Here is a 21187-nt window from a genome sequence, read left to right as displayed (position 1 = left end):
TCTAAACCAACACTACATTCCTCTGCAACGCCCCTCAAGACCCTTTCGGCGAACCCTCCATGCCACCCGCCTAGCATCTGCCAGTCCTCGGGCGACATCACCTTGTAAAACCAAAAGAAATGGCACGCCAGCGCAATATCCGCATACGAACACTAGTCGCCCGTCGCCCACTTTCCCTTGCTCTTGTTCATCCAGCCTTCCGCGACACCCAAACCTTGCTTCATCTTCTCGACGTGCTTCTGGCGCTCCTCGCCGGCCGAGATATCCGCGACGCTCTGTACGCCGAACCACGCTGTCCTGGTCTCCGTGACGTACGGCAAGCTCGCGTCGTTGAGAATGGATGGAGCGGTGGAGGCCAGCGCCATGCGTCGCCGAGGCTGTCCCAGTGCGCCTGTTGGAATGCAACAGCGAGCACGTTAGAGTTGTGCGGGAATAGGGTGTGCTCGGGATCAGGGTACGTCTCGTCGGCGATGGCGAGCGAATCGGTGACGAACCAATTTTGGTTGGGGTCGTAGATGACGGGCAGGGTGTACTTCAGGATGGCGTTTGGATCAGTGGAGGCGGGTGGGGCGCCGAGTTCCTCCATGCGCTTCGCGATGTTGGGGTACTCGATCCATTCGGTCTTGAATGGGACGCGTTTGAAAACGAGGCAGAGACTGTTAGCGTAAGCGGTCAGCTCTTTGCCAAAGCACTGGAAGTAGAAGACATATCGAGCCCTGGAAGCGGCAGGCGACCATGTACCCTTCTTGCTTGGGATGTCATAAAATGCGATGGGCTTGATGCTGGCATACTTAGAAGTCATGTTATGCCGTTGTATGCCGGAACTGGAGAGGCGAGATCCGGAGAGTACTGTCCTCTTTATATTAGTACACTCTCAAGGGTGGTTCACGAGAACGGCGCCACCGACAGCGACAGTTCGTTGATGCGGTTACCGCAGCGGCACCGGGGAGCGTGACTAGGTTCCGAAGCTGCCTGTCAATGTGAGTTTAACTGTGAGTTGCCAAGCCTGTCGAGCCGGAGGCACTTATACTTATTCAACCGCGACCAATGCTCAAGGTTGCGATATTTGACCCATTAATGTCGACTCGAGAGTGATATGATCGCAGGCAGACGCACTTGCACGTTAGGCTAAAAGCGACTTCGCGACTCAAAGCTGAGGCGTAGGTGCCAAAAAAAACCGTGCCAAGTTCAACAAAGGGCACAAAAGCTCGGAATGAGAGTGGATTTCACCGACGCCGATGATAGTGAGCAAAGTTGTAATATTGACGTTCATACTAATGAAGCAGAGGTATATCAGCTCAAGAAGCAGGAGTAGGAGGCGTCGTGTCCAGCTTGACATTACACTCGTTGGCCACGTCGATCACCACTTGTTCCCACTTCAGCCCATCTCCTCGCCATCCGTTGATCTTCTCCCAGTCGGTGGGGGGCATGACGCGCATATACCAGAAAAACTGAGCAGCGATCGCAATGTCCGCAAACGAGAACGTGTCGCCCATGATCCACTTCCCCTTGCTCTTCTTCATCCACCCTTCAAACAGGCCTAGCCCCTTCCTCATCACGTTCTCATGCTTCGTTCTCTGCTCCGACCCTGGAGAGGAGATATCGATAAGTTTATCGACCTTGAGCCATTCCGAACGTGTCTTGAGAAAATACTGTGCGCTTCGTGGGTTGAGCATACTCGGCACGTCGCACAGGACCCAATAATGGGCTCCGTCGATGCATGAGTCGAAGGCGTTCTCGAATCCAGCAGCGAGGACAACGCTGCCATGCGGGAAGAGTGGGCGCTCCGGGTCTGGGTATGTCTCTTCAAGGTATTCGGCGATTTTGAACGAGTCCGTGACGAAACGCGATTGGTTGGGGTCGTAGATGACAGGGAGGGTGTACTTGACCTGTCTGTTGGGGTCGGTAGTTACCGGGTCTGCGCCGAGCTGTTGCATCTTGGGTGCAATGTCAGGGTACTCGACCCATTCGGTGTTGAAGGGGAGACCTTTGTAGCCTAAGCAGAAGCTGTTGGCAGGGATCGATCTAAGCAGAGGATCGCATAGTGAAAGTGCAAGATCGGTACGTACTGAGTCTTAACGGTGTTGAGCGACCATGCGCCTCGTTGACTTGGGATGTCGTAGAGGGTTATAGGCTTCAAATCATTGTACAACGACATCGAAAGTGGCTGATAACGGGTTGAAGATGAGAGAGATACAGAGAAGTGTCGCTCATAGTGCTTGTTCGGTGCGCACTGCCGCCTACTCCGGAGGTTGTCAGGTTACCACTCTTAGATGCGCCGCTTCTCATGTGATCCCGCCAGACACGGTGTAATGTAAAGGTGAAGCACTTCCCGGTGGCGGTTTCATTCTCTAATCTTCACCTGGGCTCTCGTTGAACGCGCTGGAGAATGGACTGTTGGGAGCGTAGGTGGTTCAAAGCGTGGACAGGAATGGCACATCGCAGAATTTCGGGGGGTATGCGTTCGCGACTTCGCGGCCTTTGCCGCGCGGTGTTTTAATATCTGAGGCGTTCGCGGTGCCGGAAGCGGCACCGCATGCATCGGCTCCGCCCAGGGCTCCAACAGCTGCGATGCAGCTATGCTTCCTTGTTCTTTACCTTCAACCATGTTTTCAAAGATTCTCCATCTCTTTTCTCTCTGGAGGAACCGTCTACTGAATAGCAATGCTTCCCGAGGTTCTGTTTTGCTTTCCATCAAGACCTTTTTCAACTCTAAAGGCACCGTTGGAACTGTCTTTAACCAAAATTGCTTTGAACAGTTAACTCTTCTGTTCGGCGAACGTGAAAAGTTCGGAAAGCATGTGTCTTCCCCTCGATTGATTTCTGAACTCTTTTTCAGGTGCATATATTCTCTCGGTCCATCATGCTTTCCAGGAACCCGATCACCTACTCGTACTTGCAGATGTGCCAAACTATAGCTAGAGAAGTGCGGATCAAAGTTTGGATGACTCTTCCGGGGAAAATCTCCTGGTTTTATTCCTAGATCTTTCGCATCAAGTTAGCCTCTTCGCCCGAACATGAGCACCCGGACCAAGGCTCAAGCCAGCAACCGAAATGCCAGTCTTGCAAGAGTCGACTGCATTCCTTGACTGCCGCATATATCGCACGTTCCAGCAGGAGACGCCAGAGCGCATATATCAACGTTCAACATTGGACCACCATAGTCTTCCTTCTCCCCCACGCAATAGTATATCCTGTGTCGCCTCTACTATAGGATCATGCCTTCGAACTCGAATCCATCTCAAGAGCCAATTGCTATTGTTGGTATGTCCTTGAACGTACCAGGCGCGAACACCCCTCAAGATCTTTGGGACCTGCTTATGCGCGATGAAAATACGCTTCGTCACGTACGTTGGCCAAGCTTCTGTATCATCCTCGCGTTGACTACCTCCATATAACCAGATTCCACCCGGTCGCTTTGACGTATCGTCGTGTCCTACCCTCCAAGCGCGCACCGGCAACTTTTTAGACAACCCAGGAGCCTTCGACGCTCGCTTCTTTGGGATATCTCCCCGCGAGGCGCAGTCCATGGATCCACAGCAACGTCTGCTACTACATGCTGCATACGAGGCCTTGGAGAGCGCAGGCTGCCCTCCGTCCACAGATCCGGCAGGCGGCAAAAAGGCGTTCGACGGGGCTGCCTTCGGCTGCTTCATCGGTGCCGCAACGCACGATCATGCAGCGAACATGAGAGACAACGTGGATCTTCACTACGTCACGGGTACATCTTGAGTTCTCTGGCCACGTATACCTGTACATGCGCTAACGGACCTTAGGAACCCTTGGTGCATTCTTGAGCGGGCGAATCTCGCATGTATTGGGACTTGAAGGGCCTTCTATGGTCGTCGACACAGCGTGCTCCTCTTCTCTTGTGGCTATTCACCAGGCTTGTCGAGCACTCCAGTTCGGGGACTGTGATGCGGCTTTGGCGGGAGGCGTCAACGTCATCTCGAGTCCAGAGGTATTTTCTTTGACTTGGCTACATGCGCTCTTCATGATTGATTTTTGCGTTATAGTTGCAGTTGGGCCTCGATCGTGGCCACTTCCTTTCCCATTCTGGTCAATGTATGCCCTTCGACGCTTCCGCCTCTGGCTATTCCCGATCCGAGGGCTGCATCGTATTTGTCTTGAAGCGCCTTCCTGACGCGACCTCCAATCGCGACAACATTCTCGGCGTCATTCGTGCCGTTGCCGTCGGCCAAGGCTCCAGCAGTCACGCCATCGTCCATCCAAACTCCCAGGCTCAGGCATCGCTCCTCACCCGCGTGCTCGCTGCTGCAGGTCTGAACGCCGATGGCGTAGATGTTGTCGAAGCGCACGGAACCGGCACTCAAGCTGGCGACGTGGCCGAGATGGCCGCCATCAGGGCGGCGCTGGGAGATCCGAACCGGTCAAGCGCTCATCGCCTGCGTATAGGCTCCATCAAGGCTAACATCGGTCATCTCGAGGCTGCGTCCGGGGCGGTCGGGTTGGCGAAGCTGTTGCTTATGCTCAAGCATGACACTGTACCATCGCAGATCTCCCTTCGGACGTTGAACCCAAAAATCAGCCCGTTGGAGAACGATGGGATAGAGATCTTGAAGGAGGCGTCAACTTGGGAGAGGAATGCAGATCGAGATGATCGGCCACGCGTCGCGGTACTCAACAACTTCGGAGCCTCTGGGTCGATTGGTGCTCTTGTTCTCGAGGAACATGTTCCTCGTGCGTCTCAAGGCGTAGAGATGGCGTCGAACGCGGAGGGAGAGCACGTCGTGTTAGGGATTTCGGCCCGCGACGAACACGCTCTAGAGCTCTTGAGGGAACGTTGGCTTGCATATATCTCCTCTCCCGACTCTAGCGATCGGCGCTTTGTCGACATTGCATACACCGCCACCGCTCGCCGGCATCCTTACCCTTGCCGTATAGCCGTCTCTGCCACTTCAAATCGCGATGTCGTCGAGGCTCTGCGTTCCGCCGTGCCCCGTCGCGTGGAGGATTTGGAGGTCAAAGCCGTTTTTGTTTTCTCAGGTCAGGGAAGCAGCTATGCTGGTATGGGCTCTGTGATGTACGCACGCTCGGAAGTATTCAGGAGGACCATCGACGAGTGCGATGCTATCTTGCTCGCTCGAGGATTTTCTTCCATCCTCCCTTTCCTTCTGTCGCAGTCACATCGTCGCGCAGAGGGAGAACCCGATACGTCTCCAGACTGTTGTCAGACCGGGCTCGTCGCCTTCGAATACGCTCTTGCGCAGATATGGATTAGCTGGGGTGTCGTTCCCAGTGCCGTTCTTGGTCACAGGTAAACACGACGTTTATCGGCTTTCGCACATTATACTTACGATTTATGCCGTAGCCTCGGTGAATACGCTGCGCTAGCTGTATGCGACGTCATCAGCATTGGAGACGCGCTTACTCTCGTTGCAACACGGGCTCGCCTCATCGCCTCATCGTGCGAGCTCAACGTGACTGGGATGCTCGCCGTGAACGTTTCTGAAGAGGTCGTTCGGGACATGCTTTTGTCGTCCAGCCAGTACTCCCCGATCTCAATCGCTTGCGTCAACAGTCCTTTCGACTGCGTCCTATCCGGCCCCATGCTTCAGCTTCGCGCTTTTCGTGCCCAGCTCTCGGGTGAAGGACTCAGAAGCACCTTGCTGGACCTGCCTATCGGATACCACAGCAGCGCTATGGACCCTATTCAGCAGGCGTTCGAAGAAGCTACCAGTAGCTTGACGCTCCGACCTCCGCGCTATCCTCTGGCTTCTCCCGCGCTTGGTGCCCTTCTTGCTGGAGATGGGATGGGGTTCACTTCATCATATTTCTGGGACCATTGTCGTCGCCCCGTCCACTTTCACCACGCAGCCCAGGCCGTCGTCGCTTCTACCATCACCTCAGGACGCACGGCGTGGATCGAGATTGGACCTAGTTCATCGTGCCTGTCCATGATCGAAGCGACGCTTCCCGAGGGCACCAATCATGTCCTTCTCCCGACGATGCGTCGGAATCGCGATTCCATGGATACTCTCATGTCCTCGCTATCGCAGCTATACCTCTTGAACTCGCCCGTGAAGTGGCGTCGCGTCTTCGAAGATCTGGGCGACGCAAAGGTTGTCGAGGGCCCGACGTACCCATTCGAGTATCAGAACTTCTGGACGCCTTACAAACCTGCCGCATCGGTGACGCCTACCACGCTTCCTCAGGTCCAGGACCATCCTCTCCTTCGATCTTGCGTACAATCTAACGCGGACAAGACTGTGTTTGAAACGCCCCTGACAGAACTCGCTCCGTTTGTCGTTGGGCACAAGGTCGCTGGTTATCCGCTTTATCCCGCATCTACGTATATCGAACAGGCTCTAGAAGCGGTCGAAGCGTCTAGGGGCCATCAGGGAACCGGGGTTGCGAACGATGCGGTCGTCTTGCGTCATGTCCAGTTTCTCAAGCCGCTCGTTTACGCCGATATAGAAGCAGGTCACTCTTCAAGACTTGTTAGGACGCAGTTGGAAGGTGACACTGCGGCCTCGAACCTGTCAGTTTCGTCTGTCGCGCAGGTCACGGGCGAAGAAGTGGTGCACATGAGTCTCGAAGTCGTTTTCCGGCCCCTCAAAGAAACTACCGCGTTGTCCAAGGAGCTCTCTAGCATCAGGGCGAGCGCCGAGCAAGCAGGTGTCGAGTTCGAAGGGGACATTTTCTCGGCCCGGACCGTGTACGACGTTCTGTTTCCCCGTGTCGTCGAGTACGGCTCCGAGTATCGCAGCATTCGCGACATCCGTATCACCTCTGACGGGTTCCATGGCGCGGCGAACATTGTCCTACCAAGTTCCTGTCAAACGCCTCGCCTCGCTCGCCTCGCTTTCGTCGACGCTCTCCTTCACACTGCCGGATTTATTGCGAATCTTCAGGCTGACATCAAAGACGCTTACATCTGTTGCGAAGTGGGCTCAGTCGTCGTCCCCGTAGAATTGGATCGCTTGGCAGACCCCCATACCCTATACTGCTCAGGGTCTTGGGTTTCCTTTGAGAGTATCCTTGCCTTTGACGTATATGCGGTTCGATCGGATGCTCCAGGCTCGGTCGTGGCACATCTCAAAGCGGTCACGTTCCGACGCGTCGGGATCGAGAGTCTGAAACGTGGACTGGAGCTGGCTGCGAATCACCCGACGGGTGCTAAATCTCGCCCAAAGCTCTCTGCGAGTAGAACACATTCTTCTCCCGCAGACCTTGCTTCCTTTCCACACCGGCAACTCTATCTCAGAAGCAACTCCACAGAGTCTGATGGTTTACGCAGCGCCGCTTCCGAGTACGATCTTACTTCTATCTCCAGTGTCGGTTCCTCGCCGACGACTTTGGTCTTCGGCGAAGCGCTCTCCCCTCACTCAGAGCTACTCGCATTTTCTACGTCTGCGATCAAGGGAGTCATTGCCGATGTCTTGGGCCTTAGGGACGACGAGTTCTCGGACGACTCAGATTTCCAGGCTATAGGGCTCGACTCAATGAGCTCTATCGAGGCTACGCAGGCGCTGAAGCGGATGTTTGAATTGGAAATTCCACATGACGCGTTCTTTCGGTTCAGGTCTGTTCGCGAGCTCGCCAATCAGCTCTTGTATCTCCATGCCGGCCGCGATAATTCCAAACTATTGTCTCCTAGTAGGCTTGATGTTGGCGCGGAGGCTCGTAGTCCTTACGAGGGTGCAGTCGCCGTCAGGTCGACTCTTGTGCGCATTCAAGACGCCCACGGCAGCGACAGAGCACCTCTGATTCTCGTTCACGATGGAAGTGGACTCATCGGAAGCTACCGTCGCTTACCATCGCTAGGCAGGGATGTTTGGGCGATCTCCAATCCGCTATTTTCCACTCTTAGTTCGTGGTCCAGTCTGGAGGAGATGGCGGCGTCATACCTCACGCAAGTCAAGCGTGCGTTCGCAAGCTCGGTCATTCTCGGAGGTACGTGTAACTGTGAGCCGTTTTAACACCACTCCTGATTAGATGTCTAGGCTGGTCATTTGGTGGCGTCGTAGCATTTGAAATGGCCAGGCAGATGAATGTACACGACGATCTTGTCCGGGGCATCCTGCTTATTGACTCGCCTTGTCCAACTCACCATGTCCCTCTCTCGGAGTCCGTCATAGATTTCGTGGCCGCTCGTATTGCCGCTCCGGAGCTGACGTCATTTGTCAATGCACAGTTTCGTGCTAACTCCGGTTTGCTGGCACAATATACACCAGCCGCTTTGCAGTGTTCCACTGTGCCTCATATCATTCTTCACTCCTCGGATAGCTTCAATCCCAAAGATCTCAACGACATTTCTGCGTGGCTCAGCGATCGACCTGGCGGGTTACGTTCTGAAGTCGCTGGTTGGGAGTCGCTCTTGGGTGCTCCTGTGCGTTATGATTATGTTCCCGGAAATCACTTTGAAGCGTTCAGTCAGAACAATGTACGTGCCGTTGACTGCGTCCTGGTGTTTTGACGTTGGCGCTGACGGTTATCAGGTCGACGTAGTCGGAAGGCGGATTTCAATTATCTTGGAGATGGAAGGTATATAGTGAATGTTCTCTAGCGTACGATCTTGTGGACATCTTGATATCAAGAACGACTATCTTCTGATATAGGGTCTGCCTAGGAGAGACTAGTCCCCAGAGGCCATCGATCCCACTCATCACTATCTGATTCTACCTTTTGGCTCCATGTTATACGCTCACCTTGAAACAGTCTCTCCACACGCACTACCCATCAAGCAGCAGAGATCCGGGTGATAGCAGTCAGCGCGACTCGGAGTAATCATCTTCATACATTGATTCTGTTGTATTCGACTTATCTTACAATAATACGCCTTATGTGACCAGATGGGTCGAGCATCCGGATACAATGCCTAAAGTGACGAGCCTCGGGGCCATACCTACTTTCCAGATTGATCGGAACCTTCATGAGCAGCACACCGTCCCGGTTATCAATAACCCGCATGGTACCAAGTCATCCACTGTGACTAAAGAGCCATTTCCGCTTCACGCTCAGGGACCTGGCGGCGGCCTATTCATTCTCGACGGCGGAATAGTACCTGGACTTGCCGTATCTGGAGAGGACTCTTTTCCCGAACAAGTCGCGCGCTGGTGTCCACGCGTTTGACGCGGCTACTGGCAAGCACGTTGGTACGCAATTTCATAAGGGTGGATCAAAGCTAAGCTGCGCAACCATTCTCCGAGTATCGTTCTGGATATTCTTAATGCCAGCATGCAATCAGACAGAGTATTCCATTCCGGGGCATAGTAGGATACATTCCAGGTCCCTTTTCTCAGCACCGTCTGGCCGTTTGGTACTTAACGCCCGCCAAGTAATAACAATTGCAAGCTCATCTTCTCCGACGACCAACCACTTTATCCTTATGCAATCATACGACTTCGTCATTGTAGGAGGTGGAACCTCTGGTCTTGTACTCGCAAAGCGCCTGAGCGAGAAAGGATCCCATTCGGTCCTTGTATTGGAAGCAGGCCACAAGCCGCCCTCACACTTAATGAAGACAGTAAACATGACGGTATGTGAATTCGAAGCTATTTGATGTTTTCAACGAAACTAACAGCCACAAGGGTATGGCCGTCAAACTTGTTGAAAATAAAGATATCACACACCAGTATCCTACCCCGCCTCAAGCTACACTCGGAGGGGAGGCGTTCAGTCTCCCAACAGGTCGGGGCATTGGCGGATCTAGCAACATCAACTGGGCAATTTGGACACGAGGTGCTGCAATTGACTACGATCGCATCGCTGATATCACAGGTGATGTCTCATGGAAGTTTGATGCACTCTTGCCGTATTTCAAGAAGACAGAAACTTACCACTATCCGGCCAACACGAACCACACCATCAGATGCGAGCTGCACGGAGCCGAAGGGCCGGTTCACATCCAGCCGAAACACGCCATTCTTTGGGAATCTAAGTGGTCAAAGGATAGTTTGCAATCATATCAGGACGCCGGTTTGGAGTTTAGCGAAGATGTCAACGACGGGGACACATTGGGTATTGGACCGGTTGCAATAAGCCACTGTTTTCTGCATGGAGGCCGGCAGACTTCGCGTGCATATGTCGCAACGATACCAAAGAACCTTGATATCAGGGAGGGTGCACAAGTGGCGCGGGTTATTTTCGAGGGTCACAAAGCGATTGGAGCCGAAACCACTACGGGACAGATTTTCCGAGCTGAAAAAGAAGGTGAGCTGCGAGGTTCAAATTACTGCAACTGTGACTTATTATTTCTGTTAGTCATTCTTTGCGCTGGAGCAGTCCAGTCCCCTGCTATCCTTCAGAGATCAGGGATAGGGCCTCGACCTCTGTTAGAAAGCCTTGGAATCCCGGTAATCCATGACTTGCCCGGGGTTGGCGAAAATATGTGGGACCATTTTCAGGTGTTCCTTCGGTGGCGTCTTAAGGACGAGCACCGTGGAGACACAGTTGATGAGTTGTCAAACCCCGGGCGACTGAAAGCAGAGATAGACGCTTACGAGAAGGATGGAACTGGGATGCTATGTGGGGTACCGTATGAGTGGGGCATCTGGAAAAACTTTCGACACGAAATCGAGGAGGTGGTCAAGCGTGATGAGGTAAGCAGCCCAATCTCCCACGGTCGTAGTGCTTATTTCGATGCGAACCCATCCAGATGTTGTCGGAGAAAGCCCGCGCGCACCTCCTCTCTCCCAATATCCCTCATGCCCAATTTCTTCATCTTCATGGCTACGTACTGAACCCCAATCCCACTGATAATAAGGCATACTTCTCCATTCAGCCCATCGTCGCGACACCGACCTCGCGTGGCTCTGTTCGCATCGTCTCTCGCGATCCAACGCGGGATGCTGTTGTTGACCCTAATTGGCTCAGTACCGATACGGACAAAGCAGTTATTAAATATGCTGCGCTTTTTGCAGAGAAAGTAGCATCTGGCCCCGTATGGAGGGACAAAATCGATCAGGAGGTAGCACCACAGGAAGGAGTGAATGGGTTCAGCGACGAGCGCATCACGCTCAAGATCCGCAAGAACTGCCATACTGTATTCCATTATGTGCGCAAACTCTGCTTCCTTGCCGGTTAACATACTAACTAAATCACCGACACCCGTAGTGTGGTACTTGCGCCATGGCCGCGTCAGACTGCCAAGAAGTTCTCCCTGTCACAAACTCAAGTGGCGAGGTCTATGGCGTGAGCCAATTGCGTGTTGTCGGTAAGAGGCTGCTCCCACTGAATAAATATGAGCTCATCATGCTATGGGTATACTAGATACTAGTATTTTGCCTACGCCAATATCAGCTAACACCCAGGCCATCGCCTACGCACTGGCTGAGAAGATCGCTGACAACATCACGCAGAGATACGCGTCCTAGACGAAGTAGACTGCAATGCAATAGATTGAGTGAATGACCATGGTTGTAACTTAGGTAGTTCTGGAAACTGCATTGATTATCGTGATGAATGAATTATTCTAGTCCCATTGAGATCGTGTTTTAGCCTATCTGTTCTTCTGGGACGTATGTCCTAAACAAGCTTGTTTGCTTGGACGATTCGGGGAGGTAAGCAAGATAAGGTCGAGGTGCAAGCAAGCATATTTTGCGAAGTATCATGACACCTTGTGGGACGAGTCGTATACGGCTCCCAGCTTTCGAAGCATCCGCATCATGCATGTCAAAGGCGTTTTCCTGTATCACGAACAGTCGTGAATATCGTCCTCTCTAGCTCTGATGTACTGGAGCACCTGAGTTTCCGGAGTCAATTGATTAGCACCTGGGCTACCGTTTCATGTACATGAACATCATGTACTTGAACATCAAGCGGCGGTGGCGGGCGGGCGGGCGGGCGGGCGGGCGGCCCCACCCTCCCGTATTCTCCGTGTGCGTGTGAGTCTCGCTTGATTTGGCGCTGACTCCAAAACGCCGCCGCACCTATGGGGCAGGGCTCGCACGGTTTCCGTTGAAACAACCACGCTACTAGTATATCTTCTCGCATAAGCTTCCCTAGACCCCCCACTCAACGCACGTCTTTATCGAAGACACGGGCGGCAATAACTCTCGGGCCCGCCGAGCCTGCCAAAGATGCACACTCAAGTACATTGCCAGTCTGTATCGCAGCTTCTAATCGTGTAAGCTTACCCAACCACCAAACAGAGGGACTCAAAGATAACGAGGCTGCCAGAATTAGAAACAGCCACCGCCTCTGATCGACGGCGCTCCGTGCAGGAGAGCACACCCTCGCATGCGAGCTCAATGAGTACAATGGCGGCAGCCCGGGTTCCGCTGCGGTCATCTCCACCAAGGCGGACGCCATGTTCGTGCACGCACGTTATTAGCGACGAAAGCACTTCGGTCAATACCATCGCTACACGGACAGGACTATTGACGGAACGGACCGCCCAAGCAGGGTTCAGCGTTCCTCGCCTATGTATCTCTTAGTGTCGGCCCACCCCTCGAGCATTTTGGTGACAAGGCGGATCGCGAGTGCTATGAGTCGTGGAATAAGACTTATGAGTTGCGTCCGTTTACCTTTTGAGCTGTGTGTCCAGCAGCTAACGGCGTCTGTACCCACATCAGGTGCGCTCGCTTGACGAAGATTCTGACTCATCTCTGTGCCCACTGCGTCCAGTGTTGCTGTGGAGAAGTGCCATTCCTCTGGCTCCACGTCGTACATGTTCTAATGTCAACGCAACAGCTACGAAGCCCTCGAGTCACATGCACAACGTTCGCCTGCCCGTCCTATCTATACATAAACAAGCCTGCGCTATCGGGGTTCGGGTTCCTTCAGACATCAAAACAGGGGCATGAAGAAGGAGAGGTAGCGATCATTTGTTCGTATGTAGTTCCTTCTTCGCAGCGGACTCAGCTGACCCATCCCAGACGTTGAGGAAACTTTCGCTTCATACATACAGACACACCCGTGGGCATTGACTTGAGGCATGACTGTATACCTCATCAGCAAGCGCCTTTACACTTCAGCAGGTACGTTACTTCCGAAGCGGATTCACGTCGATGTCAACGACTAGAATATTGAGATCGCACTCGTCAGGCTGAGTTTACGATGGAGTGGTACGAACACGCTGTTTTCGAGGGCACGGCGAAATGAGGGTTCAATCCTGGCACGGGACGTATAGCGTCGTAGTGGGATGTCCGCTGATGTCCGATGTTCCTGTACTGGATCCAATGATCAAGTAGCCGAAGTTCGAAGGCAGTATTGGAGACGGAAGGTATACGAAAGCATAATCATACTTGCTAGCGCGATCTTCGCACATTTGATGTTGTCCAGACACTAAGAAACTTTCCGTTCAAATGGATGTTTCCTTGTACTCGGGGGCTATATATCCGAAGTAAGATATGTCCTTGTGTTGCCGCACTTGCTAAGTTACCAAACACGAGGGCGTACACCATCCTAACAGGTACTAGTGCGAGCAATTTCAATCTATCACCACCGGTCCAATTCAGGTTCACGCTCCCGTTCACTTAGCGCGGGGTATGGCAGGAGTCCGGAGGCGCGGGGTCGGCCATGGTAAATTGACACCGCCATGGGCTATATGACCAACGGCTTTCCATTACAGAGTGATGCTCCACTGTTGGTTTTTAATGTGAGCAGAATTTACGCATACAGCCGTCGGTTGAAGTATATCCGAGTGTTACAGCATTGTCCGATATCGGGACTTGGGGCTTCAAGGCATCTATGCCATAGCATCAATCTGGGGCTGCTCCACCTCGCCCTCGTCTTGCCCTCAAAGGGTGTTACCGGGAACCAGATGCAAGTGAATGACCGCTGGTTAAGATATAATCCAAGAATACCATATAAAATGCTTCAATATCCTGGAGCATTTATACATATGATAGCGTGGTCGACTGTTGTCCCAAACCAACCCCTCCCAAGCCCGTCGACTTTGCCAATTTCTATTGATCAATGCCCTCCGAAACAAAGTCTGCGCTCTTTCAGCCAATCCGAGTCGGAGAAGTCGTCGTTCAGCATCGTGTCGTCCTAGCGCCTCTCACTCGCGTCCGTGGGTACAACGATCACGTTCCTGGCCCCCTTGCCGCTTTATACTATGCACAGCGTGCTAGTGAGCCCGGAACTCTGCTTATCACCGAGGCAACGTTTATTAGTGGACCAGCGTCCGGATATCCCAACATCCCTGGCATCTATACCGATGCACAGATTGAAGGTTGGAAGGAGGTTTGTCGAGTCCAAATCTATCATGTCCGGTATATGTTTACAGAGTGGTGATTGTTTAGGTCACCAATGCTGTCCACGCCAAGCGCTCGTTCATCTACCTTCAAATTTGGGCTCTCGGTCGCGCAGCTATGCCACAGATTCTTGCAATGGAAGGACACGAGCTCGTTGGCGCTGCCAATATACCGCTGAAAGAGAACGCTCAACAGGGGCATGCGGATCCTCGCCCGGTGACCATCCCTGAGATCAAGGCGTACGTGCAAATGTTCGCCACTGCCGCCAAGAATGCTATCAAGGCCGGGTTTGATGGCGTCGAGGTTCACAGCGCAAACGGGTACCTTATCGACCAGTTTCTTCAAGACGTTAGTAATACCCGAGAGGACGCGTACGGAGGAAGCATTGAAAACCGTGCGAGGTTTGGCCTTGAGATCCTCGACGCGGTTATAGAAACTATTGGCGCATCAAAGACGGGCGTTCGAATAAGCCCATGGAGCGAATTTCGAGGTATATACATCGAGACCCTGACTACTTGGCCTATCTGATGATATTCTCTAGACATGAGAATGACGGATCCCGTTCCAACATTCTCCTATTATGTTACGGAGATTCGGAAACGTAACATTGCTTACTTGTCTGTCATTGAACCTGGAGTCGGTGGTGATGAAGTTGTTGAATCGACTAATGGTTCAAACGATTTCATTCGGAAGATATGGGGTGAGAGCCCCTACATCACTTCCGGAGGGTACACGAGGGAGCGTGCCCTGAAGACGGCTGAAGAGAGCAATGTGCTGATAGCGTTTGGGAGATCATATCTTGCAAATGTGAGTGAATTGACTATATTCGCGATGCTCACTAAATTGTTGCACCTTAGCCCGACCTCCCACGTCGTCTGCGAGAGAACCTCCCAATGACCCAAGCAACGAGATCTAAGTATTACCTAGTAGGAAATCACACCCCTGACGGGTACACAGATTGGGATTTTGCAGACTCTTTAGTTGAAGCGGTATAGTCACATACGAATTTGTGACTCATAGGTTTTGCATTAGAGAAAGTTGATAATTTTATACGGTTGAGGAAGAAGAGCATGTGTTGATAATCAACTCAGCAAATGTTGAGTGTAATGTTACTGAAGCGATTGAAGACTACGCCTAGCGTTATGTAGACGAGTAGCTATGGTAGCTGTCACAATGTAAGAAGATGAAGGGAATAGCTAGCGGGGGGACATCACGGTTAATTGGCTCGATAGCAAATTAGTGTGCCGCTAACACACTATAGCCCTTCTGACTCCCGAGAAGAGCAAATGAAGACAGCGAAGTGCGAGCATGCGACCCATTTCACACAAGGCTTAATCAAATGCAGCGACGCGAGTAATACGGTAAACAGCGGACAACAAATGAACTGTGAGAGGTACCACGACAATGTAACATTGATATGCTATGTAACCTTTTATTTAGTTTTCCTTACTGCGCGGGCTATCGTCTGAAGCGCTGAGCCTGCAAGGATCATCACCTAATATCACCGATCAATAATGACACCACCTAGCACACTAATAAAACACAACTAACCGCAGCAAACACAACTGGACGGTACCATTGATATGAGCCATGACTTTGAACCAACGCGCCTGCTATCGGAGGGCCTATGAGGGATGCAACTCCTGCAACTAGTGTTCCTAACCCAATTCTAACACTAGAGATTGGACCACATGAGCTCATCATGCGCATAACACGCGCAAAATACCAACCCAACTTCGCCCAAACTCTTACTGAAGCTGGCTGCTGCTGGGGTCGCGAGGGAGATGCCTAAATGTAGTGTCAGATGATGGTACTGAAGTACGACAACCTATGGCCTACTTGAACCAGAGAAGAATCCGTAGAGCAAAGTGAAAACAACTGCGCCCGCGACAGTTGTTGCTGCAAGCATCACAAATGTCAATGCACCTGTCAATGCTGTGCACACAATAAGGACTGGGGCATGTAAGTATTCCATAGACGTTTCAAGTATCCCTTCATGATCGTACCGTTTAGTACACCATACATGTCCGCAACAAAATTTGGGAGTATTCGGCCAAACAACGAAGCAGCATTCAAGATGGATATCTGATGGTGTCTGCATCAGATTGGTGCTTCGTCGAATGATTGCAATCATACAGTGTAAAATGATAAACTTGGAGAAAGACCGTGCATTTGAGTAAACAGCTGAATGTAAAATACTATAGATTTTGGTCATTGAATGTTTTAGTCCAATGGCGCCAGAATCTCACCTGGAACAAAAACACCAATGAACATACAGCCGCAGCTGTAAGTCCTTTTAGTATTGAATGACTGGTAGCAGTGACAGTAGGTACCCCAATGTGTTCAACCAATAAGGCACATCGCGCATGATGGCTCCAAAACCATCCTGCTCCAGCCCCGGCCGTTTACTAGACTTCGGCTTTGCTTTCATGATCACGTTTGCAAATGCTAATAGACCAATATCCATGAAAGCGGTCGCCCTAAACCGCTCATTCGAATTTACAAACCGGTTTAAAATGATAGTGTACCAACACCTCACTTACCTCACACCCCATGCAAAGCCAACTTTTCCATTGAAGAGGTTGTTAAGCATGATCGGGTATATGATTGCCCCCAAACATGACCCTAAAGAGGGTTTAGTAACATTTTACGCCACATAGACTATACATAATACCTGACATCACAATCCCCATGGCTAGGGAGCGCCTGCGAGTAAAGTAGTGGGAAACCACACTCAATGCTGGTGCAAACATAAACCCGCTTGCAATTCCAGTACCCATGGCTTGAGCTAAGAAGACTTGGTAATACTGTGATTGTTGGACGAGGGAGAGCATGAACGTCCTGTGGAAACATTTTAGGTCGTTGATTCTAAGGTACACCCAAAACTCACGAAAAGACAAATAGGAGACATCCAAACACTAGGCACTCGCGGAAGTGCCCTGTATCAAAGAGCTTTCCGGCAGGAAGACCGGTAAAAAACAAGAAGAATAATTGGGCAGAACCAATCCAGCTAATGTCGGATAATGAGTAGTTCGGTAATAGGGTTTGCTGAAGATATCTTAGCCTCTTGCTGCTAATAACAATGGCCTTTATTACTCACCGCATAGTAGTCCTGATACACGCCGAAAGACTGCGCCGTACCAAAGCTACAGAACGTAATAAAGAAACTATATGTGGGTCAGCATTTGCGTTCAATACAGGATGAGGATGCAGACCAGTGCTTACCCGCCTAATACTGTCAACCATCCGGTGAGTCCACCTTCAGGGGGCAGGTTTGGGCTCTCAACAGCCATTGTCTTCGTTGTGGTAGTGCTAACAGTATCCACCCCTTGTTTTGCGACTAACTCAATGTCGCTCGACGGCGGCTGAGAGATGATAGACATGATGAATAGTGTCCGGAATAATGGACGCTACACTTAAAGCATTGACCACCCACCCAGACAGAGCCTCATTTGTGGCCGGAAGGGCAAGTGCATTATCCATCTAGCGTAAGAAAAATGATGCCACGGACACGGGTCCGATCACATTGGAATGACAATAGTTCTCCCACAGAGCTGGGGTATTTGTCACCACAGACCTAGTATGTTCAGACACCGCGGTTTGACGAATCCAGCAAAACCTCATACAGAGACATGCCGACGTCGCAGCCATTGTTGAACGTTCAACTTGTAAATGAAGGTGCTAAATCTGCCAAAGTGGTTCAAATGCTCCACTGCGCAGCAACAGATTGATGAGAGTTACCAAAGCTGAACTAGCAGAACGTGATTAGAACATTTGTTCTCATTTGAAAGCTGGCACGGCAATGTCTAAACGGGTGCGGAAGAATCCTTCGCCTATCCAAATAAACGCCGACATCAACTGCGCCTTCTATGCCTACCGCAATCAAATTGTGATGAGATTGGGGCGTATATTCACAACTGCACGGTGAAACATCAAATCGCATGATATGTACAGCTTCCTCCACACCCACCCACCAAGAGTACATTGCTAATGGGTTTTGGCATGAGGAGCAACGGCGACTTAGGTTTTGAGAGATGTACGTCTTTTATCCTCGCTTACCGGCATCAACCTTTATCGAGATGCACCTCCGGCATGAATATTTTGTACCCCCCAAGACTAAGCGTTGAAACGATGTGCGATGAGCAAAATTGATGAGATTCTCACATGAGCCACTGACCTGGTACTGAGTAAGGTGTAGTCCTGTACGTATGTGTATGCCAAATGTTGCATTTCGTCTCGTTGAACAAGATCGCCCGCACAGGCGCTTGTATATGCCAATATACACCCATGGTAATAGCGCTGATTTCTCCTCAGCACGCAATACGAGCCATAATGAGCACACATGAAAATATCATCGCCCATAATATTGGGTGATCGACGGCATACTTTATACAATACATTTAACAGTTAGTTGACGATTGGAGAGGCGTGGACGACACAAGCTTAAGGTCTACAGAGTTGAAAACTGCCGGTGCGGTATGCATACCGATATACACCCATAAATCAGTTCACGCATACCAGTGAAACTATGTAGTAACCCGACTCCTGGAGTGTACTGCTTTGTACTGTGAGCTCCCAATATCAAGTTTTTATGCTCAGAAAACATTCTTCGGATACAAGATTAGCGAGTATAAACCCGTCCAGGAGAAAATCATTTCGAGTGACTAACCTCTATTTCTGAGTCTAGCTCGTGTTCAATCAACATCTGGCGCGTCTGGTATGAATGACAGAGCTTGAGAAAAAGTCGGGCGTTCAACATAGCTATGAGGGGAGCGGAGAATCTGGGTCACAGTCAGTTTACAGGACTGAACGGTTATGTTCCGATACTCACGTTATTCCAAATTCAGATGTGGTATCCTAGCATAAGGTAAGCGTCGTCTCAGAGATCTCGGAGGCAGTCATTGACTTACAGTCCCTGTGAAGACGAGAATTATATCAACAACTCTGAACGCTTCATAGCGTCGAAAATGTTAGTTTTGGTTTCTCTCATATGTTAGGGGCCGCACCAAAAATGACCTATTCATGGTGATATCATGAGAAGCACAACCGTAGGCGCTGAAGTATGTGCTCACTGTCATGAGCGGAACTCCATGTCCAGTCAGCATCTGAGTGAGAGGCTGATCCAGCGTTCGTGGGATGTCTGCAACATTGCACAAAGCAAGAATTAATGCATAAACCTCAAATGAAGCCTGGCTATATCATTAGCACCGTAGTATGGTCAGCTCCGTTGATTACATACCTGAGAAACATATACACCAGCAAAGTAGATACTGCCTTTGGATAAAATGCAAGCCTTCCAATATTGCTGCGTAGTCCATTGAACGTTGATACCTGACGTATATCAGTATATCGTATCCCGCATCTTTGATGATGATCCCACTCATGAACTTGCTGGCAGCTATCATAAATGAAACACCACTTAGGCACGCTAAAGATGATCCTAGAAGCAACAGACGCAAGACTCCGCGATTGCGATCCCAGATCATGAACACGCGGATCACGGTTAGCACTGATACAAAGCTACTCCTGAGTCACACCCTTTATATGGCTGAAGGACGCTCACTGTTGCCCGTGGTATCCACCACAAAATACCATACTATCTCCGCCCATAGAATGTTCTGACATCTAATAGTCATCAAATACTACGCAGAGTGGTAATATTGCCCTATTCTTACTGAAAAAAACTTCAAACTATATCAAGGATACGAAAATGATAGCACCTACCATTTGATCAGATAGTGTCGTCTGAGGAGCTCCGACTGCAAGGGGTTATTTGTTGTCTCGTAAATATCTGGTCAAAAACAGCTCACGAAGGATCAGGAAAGTCGAAAGAACGAGTATTCCGCATCTGTTGACAGCGTACGCCAGTTGTATGGAAATCGGCCACTGATTCCATACATGTTGAAGCTCGGTCTGAAAGGAAAACAGAGAATCGCAGATTGTCAAAGTTGTGGCAACAACTGAAAAGAAAGTTATTAATGACAAGCAAACCGGAGACGGGTGGTATCAACTTACTTGTATAGTATCGGAGTACAACCTCCCACTCCAGCCTAGACATCATTTCAGGTATTAATAAGGTCATTTGGACGGTGCGTTAGATCGTAGAATGGTAAAACGGCAGCGGTGTGTAGCTTGGTGCAGCTACGAGCATGTGGAGTAAATTTAAGCTGTCAGGAATATCGTGTATCCTATGCGCTGATGGGCTAGGTTTGATCATAGCTAGTTCAACAACAGGATTGGACGAATCAGACCCCAATCCTCTACGCTGTGGATAATTCCGCATCAAGCGTTTCAGGGTGAATGGTTTTCCCAAATGTGCCACTGGTGGCTGAGCGCTGGATAGAGAGGACACCGTCGACGGAACGAGATGCACGATAGGAAGATTGATGAGTCGTTGGGTAAAGTACCTTATCTGGGCCAAATCTGGGCTTGTTCATTTAGGAGTGGACCATACGTAGTATGTGATTCATGAGCCGGTTAGTATCCTTAGACTCCTTCATTCCAATTCATCAAGCTATGCTGCGGACTAACAATAGACTACGGAACCACAGATTCACTTTTCCGCTCTCAGCGCTTCCCACGACATTCCGGGACTTCACTGGATTCTAAATTCAGTATTTTTGACCGCTTGGTAGGACAACGCCCCACTCTTTCTCCCTGAATAAGCTGTCGAACTCCACGATTAATGCCTTCAATGGTTTAGCTCGCCTCACGGATTCAATGTATGTTTGCACCATGAAGCGTCACGGTACAAACATACATCAAAGTCATGGGTATAGTGGCGTGGCGAGATATTTTAGTGCTCTACACCGGGCCACTTCACTGTCTGTCAGTAAACAGGCCTCTGGCCATACGTGCGCCATGGCGCTCTCGGCTACCTTAGGCATTGTCAACCAATGACAAATTATCATGCCCATGACATCTACATTCCGAGCTGGCATCAGAAGGAACGGATGGTTATAGAAATAGCATTCAAGGGATAAGTTCACAGGTCGTTTAGGGCACTCAACGTTCAGGTTAGC

General features: G+C 50.7%; 7 protein-coding genes across 7 annotated transcripts; 2 read left to right on the top strand and 5 right to left on the bottom strand.

Annotated features, from left to right (window-relative positions):
* Positions 1–315: 315 nt before the first annotated feature.
* CONPUDRAFT_169952 (uncharacterized protein) lies at positions 316–649 on the bottom strand (the record flags this gene model as incomplete). The annotated part of the gene is made up of 2 exons (XM_007777002.1): positions 495–649; positions 316–391 (listed from the first exon to the last, which is right to left on the bottom strand). Coding segments are annotated over exons 1-2 (168 nt in total), but the record flags the coding sequence as incomplete, so codon positions are not given.
* Positions 650–1248: 599 nt separating this feature from the next.
* CONPUDRAFT_113118 (uncharacterized protein) lies at positions 1249–2346 on the bottom strand. The gene is made up of 2 exons (XM_007777001.1): positions 2070–2346; positions 1249–2007 (listed from the first exon to the last, which is right to left on the bottom strand). Exons 1-2 carry the CDS (start codon positions 2156–2158, stop codon positions 1299–1301), a joined length of 798 nt encoding a protein of 265 aa, XP_007775191.1. The 5' UTR covers positions 2159–2346; the 3' UTR covers positions 1249–1298.
* A 689-nt stretch (positions 2347–3035) lies between these two features.
* On the top strand, positions 3036–11339 carry pks1 (ketoacyl-synt-domain-containing protein; the record flags this gene model as incomplete). Its single annotated transcript, XM_007777000.1, has 13 exons — positions 3036–3347; positions 3403–3721; positions 3777–3961; positions 4017–5278; positions 5333–7917; positions 7968–8407; positions 8463–8508; positions 9381–9502; positions 9555–10176; positions 10228–10565; positions 10622–11020; positions 11080–11179; positions 11236–11339. Exons 1-13 carry the CDS (start codon positions 3219–3221, stop codon positions 11337–11339), a joined length of 6651 nt encoding a protein of 2216 aa, XP_007775190.1. The 5' UTR covers positions 3036–3218.
* A 650-nt stretch (positions 11340–11989) lies between these two features.
* On the bottom strand, positions 11990–12790 carry CONPUDRAFT_85748 (uncharacterized protein). The gene is made up of 3 exons (XM_007776999.1): positions 12540–12790; positions 12117–12476; positions 11990–12056 (listed from the first exon to the last, which is right to left on the bottom strand). Exons 1-2 carry the CDS (start codon positions 12634–12636, stop codon positions 12373–12375), a joined length of 201 nt encoding a protein of 66 aa, XP_007775189.1. The 5' UTR covers positions 12637–12790; the 3' UTR covers positions 11990–12056; positions 12117–12372.
* A 602-nt stretch (positions 12791–13392) lies between these two features.
* On the top strand, positions 13393–15160 carry CONPUDRAFT_132769 (FMN-linked oxidoreductase; the record flags this gene model as incomplete). The annotated part of the gene is made up of 5 exons (XM_007776998.1): positions 13393–13564; positions 13619–14154; positions 14214–14655; positions 14707–14972; positions 15023–15160. The coding sequence occupies exons 2-5, from the start codon at positions 13885–13887 to the stop codon at positions 15158–15160; spliced, it is 1116 nt and encodes a 371-aa protein (XP_007775188.1). The 5' UTR covers positions 13393–13564; positions 13619–13884.
* Positions 15161–15689: 529 nt separating this feature from the next.
* Positions 15690–17458, bottom strand: CONPUDRAFT_67063 (MFS general substrate transporter; the record flags this gene model as incomplete). The annotated part of the gene is made up of 12 exons (XM_007776921.1): positions 15690–15840; positions 15896–15953; positions 16005–16118; positions 16184–16250; positions 16302–16363; positions 16415–16449; positions 16499–16645; positions 16709–16790; positions 16840–17006; positions 17056–17213; positions 17266–17332; positions 17391–17458. 12 exons carry the CDS (start codon positions 17456–17458, stop codon positions 15690–15692), a joined length of 1176 nt encoding a protein of 391 aa, XP_007775111.1.
* Positions 17459–18872: 1414 nt separating this feature from the next.
* Positions 18873–19601, bottom strand: CONPUDRAFT_147614 (uncharacterized protein). The gene is made up of 6 exons (XM_007776997.1): positions 19546–19601; positions 19405–19496; positions 19238–19354; positions 19076–19181; positions 18997–19022; positions 18873–18946 (listed from the first exon to the last, which is right to left on the bottom strand). The coding sequence occupies exons 1-4, from the start codon at positions 19568–19570 to the stop codon at positions 19152–19154; spliced, it is 264 nt and encodes an 87-aa protein (XP_007775187.1). The 5' UTR covers positions 19571–19601; the 3' UTR covers positions 18873–18946; positions 18997–19022; positions 19076–19151.
* Between the last annotated feature and the right edge of the window lie 1586 nt (positions 19602–21187).

Source organism: Coniophora puteana (assembly GCF_000271625.1).
Source record: "Coniophora puteana RWD-64-598 SS2 unplaced genomic scaffold CONPUscaffold_19, whole genome shotgun sequence".
Classification (NCBI taxonomy): Eukaryota; Fungi; Basidiomycota; class Agaricomycetes; order Boletales; family Coniophoraceae; genus Coniophora; species Coniophora puteana.
This window is presented reverse-complemented; position numbering and strand designations above follow the sequence as displayed.